Below are 22,869 nucleotides of genomic sequence, written 5' to 3'. Positions count from 1 at the left end.
AAGCCTCAAACCCTCCCCAAATCCCGCTGATTTTCCCAGGTGCTTGGCACATTCCTGGAGCCTTTGCCAGCTTTGGGTGAGCAAAGAAAACCCCAAAATCCCCTTTTTTGCAAGAAGGAGCAAAGTTGGAGTCTGCCAGAACCTCAAAGGAGGTCTGGGGGGAGGAAAAAAATCACCTAGAAACGTTTAGGTGGGATTTGAAGAGAAAATTAATCCTAAGAAAGGGACTTTTAGGGGTAAATATTGGGAGCCAAGAAGGCTGATCCAGGCCAGTAGCTGGAATTCGTCTACTTGGCAGCGGGAAGAGGGCAGCTCCAGGAGCAGCTCGGTGGGGAATGAATCCCAGTGCCCACAATCAGCTCCCCCCCGAAAAAAAATGCCAATTTGGGTTAAAAATACTCAGGGATATTCAGAAAGGATCCTGCTGGGATTTTGCCCTCCACATCCCGGCTTAGCCTGCAAGGAGCTGGCTCGGGAAAAGCTTTAAACAACCAAGGGAGGGGGGAAAAAAATCCCTGCCCATTAATTAAACAAAAATGTTGGGGAAATATTTTTTCTCCTCCTCCCCTCCTCGTTATTTTGTGCTGCTTCTTCTCAAGGGCAGAAAAGAACAAGGGGGAGGAATGAATTTAAGGAAGGTGCCAAAGCAGGAGTGGGAAATTTCGGTTAATCCTTGGAATTTTGGAGCGGTTTTGCTCCCAACACCCAAAAAGCAGCTCCTCTGCTTCTGTTTGACAATGAATTTCTCTCCCTGCGCAGCTAAAAGGAGGATTATTAGCAGGAATTCTCCCAAATTCCATCATATTTCCCACTCAGACATCCAGGTGCTGTTACCAGGAGGGGCGAGAAGGTGGAGGGAGAGAAGAAATCCACTGCAATTGCTCCCCGAGCGGAACGTTTGGGAGGCTTTTATGTTTGGTTGGGTTGGGTGGTTTCTTTTTTGCCCTCCCGTCAATAGCTGCAGGTCTCCAGCTCCCAAATTCATTTGCACAAATTAGTTGGAGGTGACGTAAAGTTGATAGGAGATGAGGCAACCCCTGGCAAGAGCCACCCAGCCGCTTGCTTTCCCATCGCCAACGCACCTCAGCTCCCAGCTCCTGCTGCCTTCAGGCGTGGCTGGAATATCGATCAAGTTCCCCATTCCTATTCAATTCCCCACTCCTATTCAATTCACCATTCCTATTCAATTCCTCATTTCCATCCAATTCCTCATTTCCATCCAATTCCTCATTTCCATCCAATTTCTCGTTTCTCTCTCCGTAAATTCTCACTTAAGGACTATTTCGGAGCCATTTAGCCCCAGAATTAAACCCTTGAGAGCAGACACTTCGAGTCTCGATCTGGAGGGTTCTAAACACCATCCTGAAGGGTTGAGGAGCCCAAATGTCCCCACGCGAGTCATCAGAGTGGTTTTAGGGACATAATTGGGATTAAAAACGGAAAAGACACAACCTGAGCTTGGAGCTTTCAAAGCAGGACCCGAGTTGCTCAGAGTTGTTTTCAAAGTGGTTTTTGGGGGGTGTTTTTTTGGGGGTTGTTTGGGCTTTTACTTCGTTTTATGAGTTGGGAAGGAAATAGAAGGTGAGGAATCTCCCAAGGCTGCAGGATGCTGCCCAAGGCAGCGCTAGGAATTGGGTTTAGAGTTTGGGATGGAGACGTAGAGGCAGAGGTGGTAAAAAAACCTCACAGGAGGGGAGAAGCGCTGGAGAAAGAGTGCGAGGGAGCCTCTGAGATGTGTTTGCGGCAGAGATCGGGGCGAGAGTGTGCGAGAATTGCCTGGAAAGGTGGAGGGATGCAGAGGGAAGGAAGATGGAGGGATAAAGGGTGGAGAGATGAATGAAAAGAGGGAAGAAGGGATTGAGGGAAGAAAGAAGGGATGCGAGGAAGGAGGCATGGAAGATGGAGGGATTAAGGAAATGAGGAATGGAAGGATGGAGAGATGAAGGGGAGGAAGGGAGGAAGGGAGAGAGGGAGGGAGGGAGGGAGGGAGGAAGGGAGGAAGGGAGGAAGGGAGGAAGGAAGGAAGGAAGGAAGGAAGGAAGGAAGGAAGGAAGGAAGGAAGGAAGGAAGGAAGGAAGGAAGGAAGGAAGGAAGGAAGGAAGGAAGGAAGGAAGGGGGGAAAGAGGGAAGAAGAGGTGAGGGGAAGAGGGGTGGATGTGTCACACACATTCTGTCTGCTCTCAGTGTTTCCTGTGGAGCCAAACACTCTAAATAAATCAGTTTTGATTCTTTTATGGACTTTAAGCTAATTGGGAGGAGAACCAAACCACGCTGGGCTTCTCCTCTTCTTCCTCCCAAGTGCGATGAAGGTTTGTGGAGTGGAGAAAGGATATCCCCCCGGAGCCCTCTGTCTTTAGGATGCGAGGGGCAGAATCCCTTCCCCCTGCCGCTTTTTGGAGGGATCCTCACCTGAGCCAGTTCCTTCGAGGGTCCCTGTGTCTGAGGAGTATCTCCGCAGCCCCACTCGGGTCTGGCAGCCTCTCAAAGGGACTGAGGGGAGCAGAGAGGGTCGGAAGAGATCCTGAAGCAGGAGGAGAAGAGGGAAGCAGGGAGCGGGGAGAGGATGGCAGGCGACTCTAACCAGCATCACCTCACCATCAGCCCTACCCTTACTTAAATGTGACTCAGGGGCTTATACCTGAACATCAAACCTCGTATGACAACCTCCCCCCGCAAAAAAAGGAGTCTAAAGGAGCGGGGAAACAAAGACATTTTTGCTCCAGCCCCCCCTCATCCCACAGAGCAGGATCAATCTCTCCTCCCTCACCAGGGATTTCTCCCCCAAAATAAAGACATCATTTCTTTAGAAGATGAGGATTAAAGTCCCCACTCAGAGGTCTCCCAAAATTGTCACCTCCCCCCATTTAACCTTCCCCCCCCCCGCCCCCGAACCCTCTCAAAATCCCCTTTGCTGCTCCTGCCTCCCCTCCTCATTCGTAGCCACCCTTGAAGCAGACTCCGCTCCCCTCGCTTGCTTTTTAATCCCTAAAAGCCCCAGTACGACCCCACCAAAGTCGATGTCCCTCCCCCCTCTCCCCTCTCCCCAATCTTCAAGGAGGAAAAAAAAGCTAAAACAAAACCCACGAGGAAAGTTTGGAGGTTTGTTTGTTTTTTCCTCCACGCGTTTGAGGAGGGGAAAAAAAAAACAGAGAGGAGAAAGCCTTGGAGGATAGAGAGGAAAAATACTTTTTCACTTCTTTTATGCTTAACAACTGAGCCGAATTCCCCTCTCCCCCCCCCTCCCCCCCCCGCCAGTGATTAAAGCTAAATTAAATATCCTGACGCCAAAGTTTTGCTGAGGCTTTTGGAGGTCGCTTAGGAAGAGGTGTGGAAGGTTTCAGCTCGCTCTGCACCCTGCCAGGGTTGGGGGTTTTTAGCCTGTTTTTAACACTTTAGTAGTAGTAGTAGTAATTATTATTATTATTATGATGATGATGAATCTCAACATTCCATCTTTGATGTTTTAACCCCATGGAAGAAGAACTGAACCGGGTTCAGGGAGAGGGCTCCGAGTATCAAAGAGAGGGATGTTGACGGTCGTGGAGGATCCATCGCCATACCTGAGGTGGAAGCACGATCCCATTCCCGGTGGAAAATCCTGATTGTTCCCATCCAGGCTGATAACAAGACCTGCAAAAATCACAGCGGCTCCTTCCGCACCCAACCCTCCCCCGTTTTAGGCGAAGGAGGCGGAGGGGGGGGAGAGAAACTCAGCGGCTTCAGCTTTTCCCTAGCGAGGTGGAATCAAGCACAGCTGAATTTCCCTGCACCATTCTTCTCCTTTAAGCATTCAGCCTAGGAAATAAGTTTGGGAACAATCTGGGATCTCTCCTTACCCGAAAGAAGGAAAAAATAATGGTGTGGGTTTTTTTTTTTCGGAGGGCAACATCGGGTTTGGGTTGGGGTCTGAGGTTTCATTTTTCGCTGTCTGGGTTCTTTGCTTATTGCGTCCATATTTTTCCTGAGCCGATCCCTAATAAATCCCAGGTTTTCCGCAGGGTGTTAGACTTTTCCCACCACGACGCTGCTCGAAGATGGAGGTTGCAGCGCTTCTGCCCCTCAGCCTGAACGCGTGGGCATCGCCTGTGCCCGATTGATCGTTTCTGTCTTTATCTAATCAGCGCTGAGCCCCAGTTTGGCCATCCCAGTTCGTCCCAGTTCAGATTCTGCCCCTGGGGAATTAAACTTTTTGGTTTTTTTTTTCCTTTTTGTGAATAAACTTGACCCAAAGCTTCCTTCCTCCCTCCTTCTCCATCCCTCCCGGCAGCTCCAAGGAAATATTTGGGCATCAAGTGGAACACGACGTAAATAGGGATGGAAGAAGGGGAAGTGAAAGAGCAGAATTGGGTTTGAATATTTTTGGGGGGTCGGGAGGGGAAATGAAGGTTTCTTACGCTGGTCTGGGGTTAATCCTCGTCCTTCCAAGCGCATCTTGAGTGAATTCGGTACCAGGAGAAGGGGAAGAAAATAACCTCTGAACGCTGCGGGGAAAAAAATAAACCAAACCCCCAAATCTGCTTATTTTAAAGGGCTTGCGAAGAAATAAATCGACTTTTAAAGGGAGCAAAATAAAAGCTCACCCAAGCTCAAAAGGTTGTAAAGCACCTGAACATCCCCAGCTCCTCTCCGCGGGAATATGAAGGCAAAGGGAGGGGGGGGGAAAGATGGGAAGCGCTAATTACCCCTCACCAGATACCACTTTGTTGACACCAGCCAGGCCAAATGGCCCCATTTGCTTTTGTCGAGAGCTTCAGGCGACCTCCTGTTTTAACTTGGAATTGAACTTGGACTTCCGACCAGACAGGGGCCCTAAATCCAGCCCCGTGTTTTATTTGTCTGTCTCCCAATCGCCTGAATCGAGAAGCAAAAAAACCTCTGATTGCACCGAGCCGGCGTGGAAATAATAATTAAGGTGGAGGGAGTAGGGGTGGGGGAGAGGAAGGGAATTGTTAAGAGTTAGAACATTCCACGGTAGCTGTAAAAGAAAAGAAGAAGAAGAAGAAGAAAAGGAGGGGGAGGAAAAAAAAAGGGGGGGGAAGGAAGAAAAGGGGGGAAAAGAAAAGGGAAGGAATAGAAAAGGGGGAGGGAGGAAGGGGGAAAAATAAAAGAGGAGGGGGAAAGGAAAAAAATAAGAAGGTGGGTGAAGGAGGAGGAAGGAGAGAAAGGGAGAAAGGGAGAAAGGGAGAAAGGGAGAAAGGGAGAAAGAAAGGAGAAGGAAGGAAGGAAGGAAAGGAGAAAGGAGGAAAGGGAGAAAGGGAGAAAGGGAGAAAGGGAGAAAGGGAGAAAGGGAGAAAGGGAGAAAGAAAGAAAGAAAGAAAGAAAGAAAGAAAGAAAGAAAGAAAGAAAGAAAGAAAGAAAGAAAGAAAAGAGAGAGAGAGAGAAAGAAAGAGAAAGATAGAAAGAAAGAGAAAGGGAGAAAGGGAGAAAGAGAAAGAAAGAAAGTAAAAGAAAGAAATGAGAGAGGGAAAGAAATAGAGAGAAAGAGAGCAAGAGAGAAAAAAGAGAGAGTAAGAGAGGAAGGAAGGAAGGAAGGAAGGAAGGAAGGAAGGAAGGAAGGAAGGAAGGAAGGAAGGAAGGAAGGAAGGAAGGAAGGAAGGAAGGAAGGAAGGAAGGAAAAGAACGAATCAAAAGCCTTTATTCGGCTCAAAATGCGCGAAGACAGCGGCGGAATGGGGTGAAAAGGAGCTGTGGGGTGAGGGAAGTCCCCCCCACACCTCCTCCACCTCCTCTCATAGGTTTATCATTTCCCAGATATTTTATCTCTTTCTTCTCAACTTTGGGATGGAGTTTTGGGGAAGGAGAAAGAGATAAAGCTCCGCGTCTCAGCTTTAGGACGTTTGGGGGTTTGGTGTATTTCGAAGGGAGAGGGAAGGGACAAAGCCACAGGGATGGAGACGGTGAGGGTTTGGCTTTGCCAACCCAATTCTGGCCCTGCCTTAGGACGAGATTTAATGAATGCATTTATTTGACACCCTCCTCCTCCTCCCCTACTTTCCTTTCTGGAGAGGAAGGCACAGGGAAGCCAAAGCAAAAAATCCACAAGAAGAACCACGCAAAAAAATTAGGAAACTTCCTTCCCAAATTGGAGGGGTAGGAAACTTCCTTCCCAAATTGGAGGGGGATGCTGAGAGGCTGGGAGGAAGTGGGGAGAGCGGTGGATGGCAGCTCAGAAAAAGGAAAAGTGGAAAGATCGGGAGGGAGAGGCGGAAAAGAAGGGAAATTCGCCTCGGGGTAGATCCACTGCAAGCAGGTTGCAGGAATCTGACAGGTTAGGAAGGAGAAAAGCTCCTGGAGCGTCTCGGGTCAGGCTCAGTTCCCCCCCTCTGACGCCCACCCTCCCACCTCACCCCGAGACGATTTCATCCAGTCTGGAGAGGGGGTGCGAGGAGGAAGAGGAGGGATAGGGGGAGGGTAACCTAAGATTGTTTTTCCCTCCTCTGTACATCTTTTCCTCGCTCTGTCCTCTTTCTAAATTAAAGATTAGAGAGGGTTTGGTTCGATTTTGTGTTCATTAACACCCCCAGCATAAGGAGCCAACGTAAATCCGATGCAATTCCCCCTTTTTTCACTTATTGTTACGATTTATCCCTTTAGGGAGCGTTTTTTTTCCTTCTTTCTGCACTCAGAGCTTCAAGGCAGAGAAAATCTGATTAAATCTGATTTTTCCGCCGTTATCCTGGGGAGTTTGGGTTATTTTTTTTTCTCTCCTAATACTTATTCATTCCTTTTGGGTCATGCTTTGGGTTTGTTTGGTTTTCGTCCTCCTTTTTTTGGATGCAAAGCTTTAAAGGCAGAGAAAAATTAGATCTAATTTGATTTTCCAGCGTTGTTCCGAGCATTGCTTCAGCAAAACCTTGGCCACAGCCCCCCCTGGTTCAGAGCAGGAAGGCTGAGGTTTATTTTTCTTTGCATCGCCCCCCCCTTTTTTTTTTGTTATTATTTATCCCTTTTGGGGGGGGACTTTGAGGGTTTGGGGTGGGTTTTTTTTTTTGCTTGTCCTTCTCTACGGGTGCAAAGCATCGAGGCAGAGGAAATTGGCTTTAATCTGATTTTGCAGCAAAATTTGTTAAGCCTTGGCCACAGCCTCCCCTGACTCAAAGCAGGGAGGTTGGGAGTTATTTTTTTCCCCCTCTCAAAGGAAAATAAAATAAAAGGCAGTCGAAAAGATGGGTTTTTTGTGTGTTTTGAGTTGGGTTTGGGTTTTTTGGGTTGTTTCCTTTTTTTTTGGGGGGGGAGGATGGAAATCTGTTGGGCTTTTATTTATCCAAAGCACATTTGGACCGAAAAAGCCTGGGAAAGCTTTTTCCCTCGGATTCCACCTCAAAAAAAAAGACATAACAAAGAAGAAAGAAAGAAAGATGAGATTCAGTGGAATTGTTGCTCCACCAAATTTGTACTCCGGTGGGAAAATTGTATGTTGAGCTCAGACTTTCTCATACCATGAGCTCTGATTTCCCTGAGGGCTTAAAAAACCAACCCAAAACCAACCCTAAAATTCCTCCCCCCCCCCACCCCCCCCCCCCCTAAATACATAAAACCCAAAAAGAAAATCGAGGTAGGGACTTTTTTTCTCTCCCCTGTGCGGGTGCAGCTCGTGGTTTAGAGGCGAAATCAGCGTCTGGAGCTGATTTTCCTTCCATGAATCTCCTACCTTGGCCATTTTCCTTTGTACGTGAGAGGGCTGGAGGTGGGAAAAGCCAAAAATGGATTGCTTTGGGGTTCTCTTTTTGTTGTCTTTTTGGGGCTTTTTTTCCTTGCAGAACACGATGTGTGTGCGGGAGGTGGGTGTAGATTTCTGCATCTTTCAGGCAGGAACGAGATGGGGGAGAGGAAAATGGGGGCAAAAAAGGAAAATTAAGGAAGGAAGAGGGAAACATTCATGTGCAGCTGATTCGCAGTGGATTGTTTCTATTTAGCCCTCGGTTAAATAAAGAATTTGCCCTTTTTTGCTTGAAATAAAAATTTGCCTCTTTCCCCTCTCCCTCTTCTTCCTTTATTCCCCTTTTCCCCCCACTCTTCCTCTTCGGGAGATGTGGATAATGAGGGATTTTGAGGATAAAACTCCCCAGCCGCTGGATTTGATTCGGGATGAGAATTCCCTGGCCTGGAGAAGCACCGCTCGGACTTTGAGCCAGGGTAGATGTGCTTCAGCACCCAAACATCGCCGTTCTCAGAGCATCCTCCACCCGGTTTTGGGGGCAGGAACCCCTTTTTTTGGAGAGTTCACGTTTAATATCTCCGAGTTGATTGAGCTCTTTTTAACAGGAGCGATAGAGGGACAGCCTCAAGCTCTCCTTATTCACCTGCAAATGCAATGCTCAGCCCCTAAATTTCTGTGGTTTTTATTCAAGTGGCCATAAAGACATTTAAAAGCGAGAGGGGTAGGAAACTGCCTTAAAGCCAGCAAATAAAGTGTCGGAGATGAAATAAAGAGCAACAGCTCGCAGAGCAGAGCGGAGCTGGGCACAGCGAGGCTAAATCTGATTGATCTTTCTCATCGAATCTTTTTCTCTTTCCTTTTCCGATAGGAATGAAGAAATAAATCCACTGAGTTTTATCCTGGGGTTTGTCTTCAAGGATGCGGAGAAAGGGGAAGGGGGGAGGAAGCAAGCCCACAGAAGAGGAAAATTCAGCTTCTGTCTTCTTGGAACACGTTGGTAGAGGAGGAGGGAACCGTTCCCAGCAGAAATATCCAGATAAAACCTTCTTTCTTCCCCCCTCCCCCCCAGCTGTAAGCCTAAAGCCGTCAGAAGTGGGAGGGGGAAGGAATTTCTGGGTCAATGTTGTTCGATACTGATTAATTTTCCCTCTTATTGCCCTGCTTTAGAAATTAAACGGTGAAGATGCGAAGGTGTGAGCAGGGAGAGCTCTTTTCTCTCTCTAAATACACAAGCGGGAGAATATTACACTTGGGAAAGAGCTTTTTTTGGGGGGGAGTGGGGGCCGGAATGCTATAAAAGCCAAATCCAGCCTAAGGAGGGGGTCTCCAATCTGCTTCGGTTTCGAGTTGCTCCTTCCCCTTCTTCCTACTTGGATGTTTGTGGTCCAGCTCCCCTTCAGCGGCTCAGCGTTTTGCTGAGTGTGAACATCCCGGAGCCACTTCGGGACCATCAAAGCCTCAACCTCACTTCACCCCCACCCCCTCGCAGCAATTCAGAGCTGAGAAGGGGATAGAAATAGGCCGAATGGAACAATTTTGGACCCTAAATCTTGCGGTTTGGGTTGTTTGGCACATCGAGCTTCTACCTCCCTCCCCGGCTGCGGACCCTTTCCCAGGAAACCATCGCTGGAAATGAGGATTTTCTCCTCTGTTACCTCCAGGAAAAGATCTTTTCCTCTTCTTTTCTTCTATTTTTTCTTACTTTCTCCCCCTCTTTTCATTTTCTTTCTTCTCCTTTCCTCGTTTCTTCTCTTTTTCTCTTGTTTCTTCTCTTTTTCTCTTGTTTCTTCTCTTTTCTCTCGTTTCTTCTCCGTGTTTTTTTTCTCGTGTTTTCTATTCTTTTCTCTTACGACTTTCCATCTCTTCTCGTTTCTTAGCTATTTCTCTTTGTTATTCTCCTTTCCCCTTATTTCTCCCAGTTTCCCCTTCCTTTTCTCTTTGTTTTTCTTTCATTTTTTTTTTTTGTGTGTGTCTCTCTTTTCTTCTTCTTCCTCTCTTTTTTCCTCTTGATTTTTCTCTTGGTTCTTGCCAATTTTCACCCCTTCCCCTAACACCCTCCACAAAACCCACACTTTAAGCCCTCAAACCACAAACCTCCAGCTCCCTCTCGCCGCGGTGTGAACTGGAAAAGTCCTTCCCCAGCCTCCTCAGCTCCATTTTCGACTGATTATCTTTAATTTCTCCTGGTTTCTGCCTTCCCTGCAGCTCCCCCTCCGAACTCCCGAGCTCCCTAATGCCCACCCCCGCCCGCTCCCCGCATCTCCCTACTCCTCTCTCTCCCCTTTCCATGAATCTTTCCATATTTAACATTAAATCCTCCCTCGCCCCCCCCACACCCCCCCGGCAGGTCACACACTGCCCAATATTATTTCATCAGAACTGGAGGTGGCAACTGGAGCCCAAACGGACCTCACCTTGAGCCTCGGAGATGCTGCCTCAAGGGTCCCCTCCAGGACTTGGGGATGGAAAAGGCTGCGATGAGCAAGAAGGGGAATAAAAAGAGGGGGGGGGGGGGATGGATTCAAATGGGGTAAAATGGAATAAAAATGGGATAAAAGGGAATAAAGTGGAATTAAATGAGATAAAATTAGATAAAATGGAATGAGATGGGATGGGATGAGATGGGATGGGATGGGATGGGATGAGATGAGATGGGATGGGATGTACATCCTGAGTGATTCCTGAGAGGACTCGCAGTGCTATGTGAGATTTAAAGGATTTGGGCCACGGCTTTTAGCATTTTCCTTAATGCTTTATTTCACATTTTAAAGACATTCCTCTGCTCCCCTTTTGTCCCGTTTCATCCCGGTTTAGTCCATTCATCCCCTCCCAATTTATTCCTTTTTACCCTGTTTTAACCCGTTTTTATCTAATTTTATCCCGTTTTATTCCATTCTGTCCATCTTATCCCATTTTAATCCATTTTATTCCATCCAGACACCATTTTAACCCATTTAAATCTATTTTTTAGCGCACACCCCCCCCCCCCCCAGGCCTGCCCACTGGAGTCTTTTCCACCCCCAGCTCCAAGCCCTTAGAAACGGCCCCCGAGGCCTCACTCCCGACGCTCACGGGGGGACCGTTTGGGCTCCGTCCCCTTGAACTTGGCCTTCGGCAGCTCCTTTCCATGGACAAGAATCCGCTGGGCAGGCTGCAGCAGCCCGGGGGGGGGGGGGGGGGGGGGGGCACCGAAAATTGGCCTTGCCCCTGAATTTCACAGAGTTGTGCCCCCCCTCCCCGCTTCCAGAATTTAGGGAATTTGGGATATTTTTTTCCTCCCTTATTTTTTTCCCACCTTTTGTTATTGCTGCTTCTGAGATAAACTGGAAGGGGCTGAACTGGGAGGTAAAATGTTTCGGGGCGGGGGGGGGGGGGACGGCGGTAATCGTCCCCAAATTTAGCAGCATCGAGGTGGAGGGGGTAAGATTCGAGGGCCCATTCCTGGATTCCAGGTGGGGGATGCACCCCACGAGGGAGATGGGGAAAGGAATAAAGAGGACGTGGAGACCTCTTCCTCGGATCCCACTCCCCATGACCCCCGCCTCAAAAAAAATCGGGGGAGGGGGAGGGCAGGGGTTTGGTGGAGCGCTGGTGGCTCCTCCCTTCCACAGCAAATGATTCTTTTTAATTAATCCCCCCCCCCCCCGCCGCCCCCTCGCTTTTTTCTCTCTATTTCTGGAGGTGCTGGAGACCTTTGGAGCCTCTCCCTCCTTTAACAACTTCTCCCTTTAATAACTTCTCCCCACCCCAGGGGGTTCTCTGAGGGCTACAAACTTCCCCCCCCCGAGTTCCACACCCCACCCCATTTCCATCCCTACCCCTTTCAGACACCAATCTTCCCGGTTTCCCCCTTTTTTTACCCCAATTCCATGCTCTATTTGATCAACTCCTTCACCTTCTTAGAAACCTCGACTAAAAGACACCCCCTCGGCGGTGTCTGCCTGTGTCGTCGTCGTGCCCCCCCCCCCCCCCCTACTTTTATCCCCGTTCCACATCGCTGCTGAAACATTGATCACCAAAATATTTCCCTCTCCTCCCCCTTCCTCCTCCTCCTCCCAGCGCTTGGAGAAGTCAAATCATTTCGGGGTCTGGCAGGAAAATTGAGGGGGGGGGGCGAAATTTTGGGAGCAAATTTTGGGCTCTGGAGGAGGAAGAACACCAAAAAATAACCAACAGGTTCCACTCGCCGTGAAAGAGAAAACGGACGGGGTGTGGGTTTTGGATGCCTCCCTCACAGTGTCGTGGGGGTGTTGCGTGATATATCTCGGGGGGGGCTAATGCTTGTGCCTCTCCCCTCCCCGATCTATCGCTTCTGCCCCCCCCCCCCCCCTTTATATATATCACTTGGGCACCCCCTGGTATCTGATGGAGCATCCTTCCACACGCTGAAACACGGAGGGAGGGGTCCTTCAAGGGGCATAGTCTGTGCCCAGTGGGTACCTTCCCGCTTCGAGGGGGGTATGTGGACGATTGGCGGTGGGGGGGGGGGGCGCACAGCGACACGCGTGGGCGCGAAGCCGACACCACCACCACCCCCCCGCCGCCGCAGCCACGCGCGGCTCTTTGTGCCGACGGGGCGGGCACGGGGTGGTGGTGTGTATGTGGGGGGGTTGGTTTGGGGGTGTCGCCACCCTCTTGAATGAAAATGGGGAGGGGAGGGGGGGGGGAAGAAGGCAACCAATGAGCATCGCTGCTGGGTCACGTGGGCGGGGACACGTCGGGGCGGGGGGGCGGGGGGGCGTGGCCACGGTGGATTTCTTAATGGAGCGGCGGCGGTTGGGGGGGGGGCGCATGCGCGCGGGGCGCCGGTATGTTGGGGGGGTCGCGGGGAGCGGCGGGGAGCGGCGCGGAGCTTCCCCCGACGGCGGCCGAGGAGGAGGAAGAGGCGGCGGAGGAAGAAGGAGAAGAAGAGGAAGAAGAGGAAGGCAGCATCACGGAATGACATGACGGCCCCACTCGGCCTCCCCCCTCGCTGGCCCGACGGCCTAGCTTGTCGCTGCGAGGAAAACCCCCGCGAGAAAAATCGGATGGAAGGGTTGGGACACTGCCGGGAGATGCTCACCCCCCACGCCGGACTCGCTGTGCCCACCGCCCCACCTCATCCCCCCCCCCCCACCACCGCCACCAGCACCCCAGGGAGCTCCGTATGCCGAGCTGACCACCGCCGAACCCCCCCGGCAGTGTCCGTCGGGGGCGGCTTCCAGCGCGGCTCTGGGTTACGGTTACCCCTTCGGGGGGGGTTACTACGGCTGTCGGTTGTCCCACTCCCACGGAGTCAACCTGCAGCAGAAACCCTGCGCTTATCACCCCGCGGAGAAGTACCCCGAGGCCGGCGGACCCCTGCCCGCTGAGGAGCTGCCGTCGAGGGCCAAAGAATTTGCCTTTTATCCCGGTTTTCCCAGCTCCTACCAAGCGGTCCCGGGTTATTTGGACGTGTCGGTTGTCCCGGGGCTTGGTCCTCACCCGGAACCAAGACACGACGCTTTGCTTCCCATGGAAGGTTACCAACACTGGGCTCTTTCCAATGGATGGGATGGGCAAGTGTATTGCTCCAAAGAGCAATCCCAGTCCGCACACCTCTGGAAATCACCTTTCCCAGGTAGGACATTCCCGGGAAGATGCGTGTTGCGTACACCGTCTTTTCCCACTCCTTCCAGCTTCCCACTTGGATGTGCGTGTGTGAGGATGAGTGTGCCTATAGCCATCTCCATCCCGGGATGGATGCGTGTGTGCTCCTAGATGTAATTAAAGGGAAAGAAAAGGCTCTGGAATGCCTCCCGTGCAGGGAAATGTGCATGGACATGCTTTGGGAAAGAGGTGAAGCAATCAGCCCCGACTCCAAACACACGCCGGGAGCTCGCTTGGAAAAGTAACTTTGCCGTTTAATTCTGGCCCTTTCTTCTCTCCTCCCTTCTCTTGCCTCACCTCAAATGCGTCTCTCGGTGCTCTGCTTTTAATTGTCCTCCCCGGCCCCCCTCGTTTGGTGTTTCTCCAAGCCCAGAAAAGCTTTTAAAGGGTCAAAATATATCAAAATCTCCTTCTTTTTTGAAGCAGTTCGGTGGTGTCGGGGGTTGGGAGAGTAAATCAGCTCACAATTATCCGCAGAGGTGTCAAGCGACAAATGAATCCCTTTAAAAGAGGGGGATGGAGGGAGGTAGAGGCCAGGGGATTGAGGGGGGAGGCAGGCAGCCTGACAGCCCAGGAAAGCCTTCTTGGAGCATCCTTGAGCCCAGTAAAATGCCGTTCCCTTCCCCTCCTGCTCCCACCGGGCCCTCTCGGCTCCGTGTCCCGACGGCAGCAGGGTGGGGAGGGGGAGGAAGGTGACCATAGGCGATGCCTTCCAGTACCTCTCCCCAGCCTCTTTCCAGTTCTCCCCAATCTTCTTCCAGTGCCAGTGTGGGGAAGGGAAGGACGCGGCAGAGGGGTGGGAAAAGAAACCACAATAAAAGAGATGGGGGGCGACACCCTTCAGCGTCTCGGATGGAGGGCAGGGAAGGGTCACTTTAGTCTTTGGGGGTTAATCAGGTGGGGGCCACATCGGTTTATTTGTTTTCGCTTTTCGGGACAAAGAGGGACGGAGGAAAAGGCTTCCTCGGGGTATTTTTGGGGGAAGGGGGGGGCAATTTGACCACGCATTGTTTGCTGCATGGTGGACGTGGGGGGGGTTTTGAGGTGGGGGTCTTCGCATTCAAGCTGTATGTAAGGAGAGTTACCGCCCCCACCCCTTTTCTCTCTGCCCATCGCCTGCAGCTCCGGTGAGCTCCCTTGAAAGAGATTCTTACCTGTCCCTTTCCCCGCTACTGGGTTTGGCGAGACCCTCAGCGCCCCCAGTTCTGCTGCCCCTCTCCCCTTTAAGATGCTGATCGCCCCCAGGGTCTCCCCAGTTCGCTCCCGTCAGCCATAACTGGGGCTGCGCTGCCAGCCGAGATTGCGCCTCCATCTTCCTGCTCCAGCCAAGCTGGGTCACACCTTTGCGGCGAGGAGCTTCCAGGTCACAGCACCCACCCGCTCCCCTCCGAACCCTGGCATGGGGCTGCCCGAAAGCTTGGGCTGGGGGAGGGGGGGTTGCTCCCCTCCCAGTACCGCCAGAGCAGAGGCGAAGGTGCCCCCCGCATCCCCGCAGTTCCTTGGGGGCGCAGAGCATCTCCCCCTCCTCACTCCCCTGAGAAAACCACTGCGGGCAGGGGGGTGGCTGGGTTTTGCCTCCCTATACCTCACCCCGAAGGGGCTTCCTGGGGAGAGGGGGAGCACCAAACCGGCGGGAGAGTGCAGGAGATGCACTTGCCTCTGCACCGAGCTCTGGGGCTGGGGGTGCGCATCTGAGGAGAGCCCTGAGACGGTTTGGGGGGGCAAGGGAGGAAGGGAAGAAAAAGGGAGGGAAAAAAAGCAGGAGAGAAGCTCTAAATATTGTTGCGAACTTCTCTGCCTTTGGAAGATCTCTTTGATGGTCTCTGTGCGATGTAGTCTGTTGGCTTGACGCTCCGTGGCGATCGATGTGGCCAAGAAAAACACGTGAATGGCCAGCATCGTTATTGTTGTTATTATTAATACTGTCATTATTGTGATTATTACTATTACCGTGCCATTATTGCCCTCGCTTGGATGCATTTTCTGCCTGTCTCTTTTTCCCCTTCTTTTCTTTCTTTTCTTTTCTCTCTGCTCTCATTCTTCCACTCTCTGTTCTTCTTTTCTCCTTCTTACTTCTTCTTTCTTCCTCCCCCCACATCCAGCAATCCCTATTGCAGGCTGTAGAAACACTTCTCCTCTTTTCCTTTTCCCTGATTCAATACGTTCCATTCTCCCCCTTCCATTCTTATTTTCCCCCCCTTCCATTCTTATTTTCCCCCCCTTCCATTCTTATTTTCCCCCCCTTCCATTCTTATTTTCCCCCCCTTCCATTCTTATTTTCCCCCCCTTCCATTCCTATTTCCCCCCCTTCCATTCCTATTTCCCCCCCTTCCATTCTTATTTTCCCCCCCTTCCATTCTTATTTTCCCCCCCTTCCATTCTTATTTTCCCCCCCTTCCATTCTTATTTTCCCCCCCTTCCATTCTTTTTTTTCCCCTTCCATTCTTATTTTTCCCCCCTTCCATTCTTATTTTTCCCCCCTTCCATTCTTATTTTTCCCCCCTTCCATTCTTATTTTTCCCCCCTTCCATTCTTATTTTTCCCCCCTTCCATTCTTATTTTTCCCCCCTTCCATTCTTATTTTTCCCCCCTTCCATTCTTATTTTTCCCCCCTTCCATTCCCATTTTCCCCCCTTCCATTCCCATTTTCCCCCCTTCCATTCCCATTTTCCCCCCTTCCATTCCCATTTTCCCCCCTTCCATTCCCATTTTCCCCCCTTCCATTACTATTTTCCCCCCTTCCATTACTATTTTTATCTTGTTTTCAATCCAGACGTGGTCCCTTTGCAACCCGAAGTCAGCAGCTACCGAAGAGGACGGAAAAAAAGGGTCCCTTACACCAAAATCCAGCTGAAGGAGTTGGAGAAGGAGTATGCGGCCAGCAAATTCATCACCAAAGAGAAGCGGAGGAGGATTTCAGCCACCACCAACCTGTCCGAACGTCAAGTGACTATCTGGTTCCAGAACCGGAGGGTCAAGGAGAAGAAAGTGGTGAGCAAATCCAAGACAGCCCATCTCCACGCCACCTGACAGAGGATGACTTCGGAGGAAGAAGAGGAAGAGGAGGAAAGGGGCAAGGAATTAAAACACAGAAACAAAAAGAAAGAAAAGAGAACACAAAAAAAAAAGGAGGAGGAAGAGAGGAGAAGCTTAAATATTTATCTGGTAGTTTGTATGATAAACGTCATCGGGGACCCTGCTGATCACAAGTCATTATTTAAAGAGGAAATAATATTAATTAATATTAATAATAATAATTAATAATAAGCGACATTCACGCTTCATGCCCACCTACCCCCACCCTCCCCACCGCCACACCTAAAAACCCACCCAGCGCATCTTTGATTCTTCTCCCCCCCCCCCAACCCCGACACCCTGCTCTGACTGTGAACACTCCCCCACACCCACCCCTGATTTTGCTCTGAGGAATCCATCGATAAGGTTCAACTGTGTATATTTTTAAGAGAAAATAATAATGGTGATTATAATAATATTAATAATTAATAAGCTGAGAGTGTAGCCGTGCTAAAGGAGAGATGGACTCTGAATGTCGCCCCACACACGCCCCCACGCCCTTCGTCTTGCTGTATATTCTGACCACCTCCCACCCACCCTTTCCTCCCAGTCCTACATACCTCGGGGCCATTTCACCCACCCACGCGTAGATGTTGTTTGGAGAACCCACGGCAAAGTGGCATCACCTTCGTGGAAAGAAACCCAGCGCTGGCTGTGGCTCCAGCATCCCAACCACTGTTTTTTTTTAAGCTCCAAAGTGGAAACGAATCGCTGAAGGAGGTGATTTTGGGGAAGGGGTGGGGGAGGTGGGGGGGAGGTGTATGTGTGCCTGTGTGGTTCTCCCCAGGATTTCCTTGATCTCTGCCACAAACCTGGAATCTCTCCGCTGGCAAGATGCGGGGCGGGGGAAATGCACAAATATTGTCTTTGGGCTTTTCTTTCCCTCTCGGAAGAGGTTAAGGATCGAAGCTGTTGTCCGGAGGTGTAAAAAAAAAGAAAAAAAAGACTCAAATATTTTTCTTTTATTTTTCATTTTTTCCCCTCTTTTTTTCCCCAGTTGTCTTGTACCTGTAGATAAAATTGTGGTGTCCAGCTGGAATGTACCGACTGCAGATGACATTTCCCAAATAAATACTTTTTTTTTTCCTTTCCTTTTTTTTTTTTTCCTTTCCTTTTTTTTTTTTTCCTCCCTCCCTCCCCCGTGGTGTTTTCGCCTGGAGGAGAAGTTCTTTGTGCACCTCTTTGTACCCTCTCCGCCTTCTCCCATCCCTTCCCTTCCAGTCTTCCTCATCATCGTGCAACCACCAACAAACACAGCCCGGGGAGAGAGCCTCCGCGGAGAGAGGGGTTTGGAGGGGAGGGGAGCGGAGCTGGGGGGGGGGGGGGGGAGGGAGTGGAATAAATAAATAAGGGGAAATCTGGGGAGAAATCGCTTTGTAAGAGGCTTGCAGGCAGCAAGAGGAGGAGCAGATGGGTGGCCCCCGAGGAGGGTTGCTCCTCGGGAAGCGGAGGGGGGAGGGGGAGTGAAAATAAATGGAGACGAATTAGTGCTTTTTAATTTTATTTCGTTTATTTGCTCGTGGGGTTTGGGGTTTGGGTTTTTTGGGTCCTTATTTTCCTTCCCTCCCCTCCCCCCGCGCTTCCCCGGGTGAAAACGCCATGACTTTCCCTAGACGCTTCTAATCTCCTTAAATCTCCCTCCCCGAAGGACGCCTTTGCCTCAAACCGGTTTGACTCCAGATCCAAATCTTCCCCAAACCTGCCCTCACCGCTCTCTGACTCCTCACCCGCGAAACTTCCGCGGCCCTACAGCGGCTGGGGAAGGAAATAACGAGAGGGGAAATGGTTTCCATCGACGGGTGACGGTCGGCTTTAATATCTGCTCGATTTAATCACCTCGTTAAATGATCAAACAGAGCGGGGGGGGGGGGGGAAGGGAAGGGGGGAAAAAGGTTTTTAAAAGGATGTTACAGAAAATTATGGGGGGGGGGCCGGGAATTTGTGTTGTGTGCGTGCAGGGCTGCGGTGGAAAGCAGGCAGAACCTATAGGATGCTATAGGAGAAGAGGATTAGCGGTGGTGACCGCGGAGATGTGGGTGTAGATGCGCTGGGGGCTTAAGCTGAGGTGTGATGCATCTCTCTAGAGAAAACAGAGATAAAATAGAGGTAAAATACAGCAGGAGTATCATATCCGTGATGTATAGGGGAGGTGAGAGATACATCACGGCATATAACCGTCTTTGTCTCTTCTTTTTTTATGGTCTGGGTGTCGCTGTATAGATATTTTATAGATTTTGATATCTATTATATTGTCTATAATATAACCTATTACATATATATATATAAAAAATCACTTTTAAATCTCTTTTATAGATATTTTATAGCTAATTTATCGATATAATACATTATATAGGTATTATATAGATATTATATATATAAACTTAATTTTAGGTATATATAAATCTATTTTTATATATATACATATAAAAATCTATTTTTTTATATATATATATATATACGATATATTTAATTGGACAGAATGACCTTTAAAGGACTCTTCCAACCCAAAGCATTCCATGATTCACTGATTCACTCTCTATAGATCCCTCTCTATACGTCCCATGTATATGTGCAGAGCATAAGTGCTCGTGGGTGCAGCCTTCTAGCTCTAAAGATGGGTTGGGAATGTGCCATATATATATATATATATATATTTAAAGTGATATATATGCGGTTGCGAGCTCCCACGTTGAAAAAGTAGGCAAATAATACATTGTATACATCAATTTATATTGGTATAGAAGTTAAGTGCAGCCCTCTCGATCCTTCTGTGATGTGGTGGCTGGGTAAGATGTGCTGTGTCTGTACCTTTTTCTCTCTAGATGCGTTTCTCTGAGTGCCAACCTCTACATTACCTCACCAAGGTCTGTGTAGGTCCCGTCCGAGTCCGTCCCTGTGTGCATGGATGTATAGCTCTAGAAGTGAGGCTGAAAGAGCTCTATAGAGGTGTGAATCTCCAGCGGGTGCCCTATGGAATGCGTACAGCAGAGCACCGTTAGGCTTTTTCCACCGGGAAAGGTGGGAAGTGGCTTTGGGTGATACCGGGAATAGGGCGAACTGAGGGCTGGATTCTCGACCTCAGCTCTTCATCCCTTCTGGGGCGGTTGAAAACAGGAGGTTGTTCATTTCTCCCTCTTAGGTCCCTGATGTTTTCCTCCCGGTCCCTGATTTCTCCCCCTCAGTTCCTATTTTTCTTCCACTTATAAGATAGAAATTAAGATAATTTCTCCCTCTCGGTCCCTGATTTTTTCCCCCACTTCAATCTTCTTTTTTTTCCTCACGACCCCAGTTTTTATCTCCTTCGATCCCAATTTTTTTCCCCTTTGGTCCTTAATTTCGTCTCCACGAAACCTGTTTTTTCCCCTGCGATCTCTGTTTTTTCCCCTACGATCCCTGTGTTTTCCTCTTCAATACCTACCCCCACCCCCTCCAGTCGCTATTTCCGCCTCCGCGATCCCTTCTTTTTCCCCTTTTGAGCCCTAATTTCTCCCCCTTGTTCCCTGAATTCACCAATGATGAATCAAAAAACCCTCTGGGATTGTCCTGACGTTTGTTCCTGCCTTGATTTAGGGGATTTTAGGTGATGTGGAATAACAAAAAATGGGATTTAAATCCTTTCCCCTCCCCCCCAACCGCTCAACTGTGCTTTGGGTGTAAAAATCCCTATTTTTTCACTTAAAATAAGCAAAGTTTCTCCTAATAAAACCCTCCCTCTCTGTGTGCAGACACCGGGAGCGGCTCCAGATAAGCCCAAATCCCACATATCCCGACGGCCAGCACGTCGTTCCTCTGTATTTCCTCTTGGAATCTAAATTTCCCCCTGGAATCTAAATTTCCCCCCTTCTGGAGGAGAAAACAAAAAGAGAGAGGGAAAAAAACAAAAAAAAAAAAGGAGAGGGGAAAGTGAAGTTTTGGGCGTGAGGATTACGGAAGGGAGCGATGGGGATCTGGATTTATTTATTTCCTTTCGGGGATGTGGGTAATTAAACTTAAAATTATTCCCAGAGTTTCTAATTTGGGAAGTTTGGGTCAATTGTGGTTGAATCCTGTTGGGGAGGGCGAGGGCTGGCGGCCGCTTTTTCACCTCCTGTGGGAAGAATCCCCAAGGAAAATAGATAGATAAATAAATACATAAATAGAGGAGGCCGGCGGGGAAGGGGGGGTGGGGGGGCGGAGGGGGAAGGGGAGAGGAAAACAAACGCAAGAAAAGAAAATCCAGAGAAACAAAAAAAAATCATTCATGGCGCTTCAGGGCTCCGAGGGGTTTGGATGATCTTGGCTGGCAGATAGTCGTGAGCCCACGAATCCAGTCGCTCTCCCGCCATTCCCACAAGAGTTGGATGTATCCTGATGTTTCCCTACGTCGCTCGGCATCCCCCCCCCACACACCCCCACACATCCCTCTCCGCCTCCCCCAAATCCTTCCCTCGGGGCTGCACCGGCTCCCGCAGCCGGGAATGCTCAGGGGTGCAGGCAGGAGATGCTGGGATGGGGTTCTGTGAGGGATGAAGACCTCAGGGAAGTGGAATCCTCATTCTCAACATGATCAGGACCTCGATGTTCAGACCCACTCCGCCTTCCCGAAGTAGGGCTGAGCCTTTGCTCCCTCGCTGGGGCTGGAGATAATCAGGGTTGAATCCTCGGGGGTACGGAAGGGACCCAGGAGGGATAAACCTTCCCTCCGCGCATCCATGAACATTAATTCCTGCCTTTAATCCCGGCCGTTTGGGGGGGTAGGAGGGAAGAGTTTTCGGGGCTGCTCGGATAAAAATAATCCCCGCGCTCAATTTTGGAGTTGAATCCTTCCCTCTGAGCCTGGAGACGGTGGGTTTGGGTTGATTTTCTTCCCAGAAGAAGGACAAAAGTTACCCTACAACTCAAGGAGGGTCTGGGGTTGTTTTGTTTTTTCCTTGGTCATCCTTTTCCAAGAACCTTGAAAGAGCTTTACCGAAAGGAGAAGAAGTTCAACCCAAAATCACACACAGCCATAAACCGTGCAGAAAAGCTCATCATTTCCCCGCTGAAATTCCGCAGGCGCGGAAATTGAGCTCCCCGAAGACAAATCTAATTCATTTCTATCTTTTCTCACTTTTTTCTCTCACCACGTTAGGAGTCCTTTCCTTTTTCCTCCTTTTTTCAATCCCTCCTCCGCCCCCCCCCAATTGACTTGCTGGGTGTTAGGTCAGCAGGCCGTGACGTCACTCCTGGAGTACCCTTGACCGTGACTGGGCGTCCTTTGACCTTGACATCACGAACCGCAGGGACAACGAGCGAGGGACCCTCACCCTTGATCTCCCCCGAGCCCCCGAGGTTGAAGCTCCACAAGGTGCGACCTCGTCTCCATCAGCGGCTGCCTCCCAGCAAAGCCCCGAGAGGAACTTGCCCAACTTTGAGCCTTTTCTCGCCCAACTTGAGCCTTTTCTCTTCTCTTTGTACCCAGGACTTTGAGCAACTTCCTCACCGCAGCCTCGGTGCTCCAAGCCCGCAGAAGGGATTTCCCTCCCGCGGCTTTTTAAATTACCTTTTTCTTTTTCCTTTCATAGCTTTTTCATTTTCCTTTTATTTTTTTCTCTTTTCTTTTTAATTTAATTTTAATCTATTTTGTTTATTTCTTTTTTCTTCTATTTATTTTCTGTATTCTTTTATTTTTGTGCTAGTTTAGTACATTTAGTTTAACGCCCCTTACCCTTAAATCTTTTTCTCTCCTCTTTTCCTCCAGTTTTTTCTTGATAATTTCTTTTTTCTTTCATCCTTTATTTCTTTTTTCTTTCATCCTTTATTTCTTTTTTCTTTCATCCTTTATTTCTTTTTTTGTCCTTTGTTTCTTTTTTTCCCCCCTTTTTTCTTTTAATTTGCTTTCATCTTTTCTTTCTTCCATTCGCCTTCCTTTTCTCTTTGTTCCATTTTCTTTCAGAAATTATTTTCTTCCTTTCTTCCGTCTTTTATCCTTCCTTTTTCTTTCCTTTATTTCCTTCATTTCCCCCCTTTTTTAGTTCCCTCTCCCTTTAGCTCGCTTACATTTTCACCTCTTTTTTCCTCCTCTCTAAAGAATCACTTCCTAACCTGGAGGGGAATTCAGCCCCGGCAGCCTGTGCTCAGCACAGAGGTGAGTACAACCCTCACTGCTTCTCTCTCTGTTTCTTATGGGAGCTCTGGGTCCCAGTAGAAGAGGATTTTTGTTGTTGTTAGCAGCAAAAAGAGACTTCTCAAGGCTTTGCCAAGATTTTTGAAGCCATTGACAGCCAAGTGTGTGCGCACTCCCCCCCCCCTAGCCCCCAGCACTGCTGGCTCCTCGCTTCCCACCCGCTTTGCCTACGTGGCTCAGCACAGTTGGGAAAAACCCTGGTGTTTAGGGGTGTTTAAGGATCACATCCAGCTCAATGTCGTGTCTCCTGTCGCCTCCTCTTCGGGGGTGGGGTGGAGGGGGAAACGGGCAGGGACCTCAACTGGTTCAGCCCCAGTGGGACCAGCCGCGGGTTTAATAAACTCCTTTTCCTCCCCAGCAC

The 22,869-nt window shown here is 49.6% G+C and overlaps 1 protein-coding gene across 1 annotated transcript; it reads left to right on the top strand.

Moving 5' to 3' along the window:
* The first annotated feature begins 12,481 nt into the window (after positions 1-12,481).
* HOXC13 (homeobox C13) lies at positions 12,482-17,453 on the top strand. Its single transcript, XM_064141024.1, is given in 3 exon segments — positions 12,482-12,741; positions 12,743-13,259; positions 16,062-17,453. Coding segments are annotated over 3 exon segments (912 nt in total). The 5' UTR covers positions 12,482-12,603; the 3' UTR covers positions 16,319-17,453.
* Positions 17,454-22,869: the final 5,416 nt, after the last annotated feature.

Source organism: Pogoniulus pusillus, unplaced genomic scaffold (genome assembly GCF_015220805.1).
Source record: "Pogoniulus pusillus isolate bPogPus1 unplaced genomic scaffold, bPogPus1.pri S76, whole genome shotgun sequence".
Taxonomy (NCBI): domain Eukaryota; kingdom Metazoa; phylum Chordata; class Aves; order Piciformes; family Lybiidae; genus Pogoniulus; species Pogoniulus pusillus.
The sequence above is the reverse complement of the archived record's forward strand: the minus strand, read 5'-3'. Positions and strand labels throughout refer to the sequence as shown.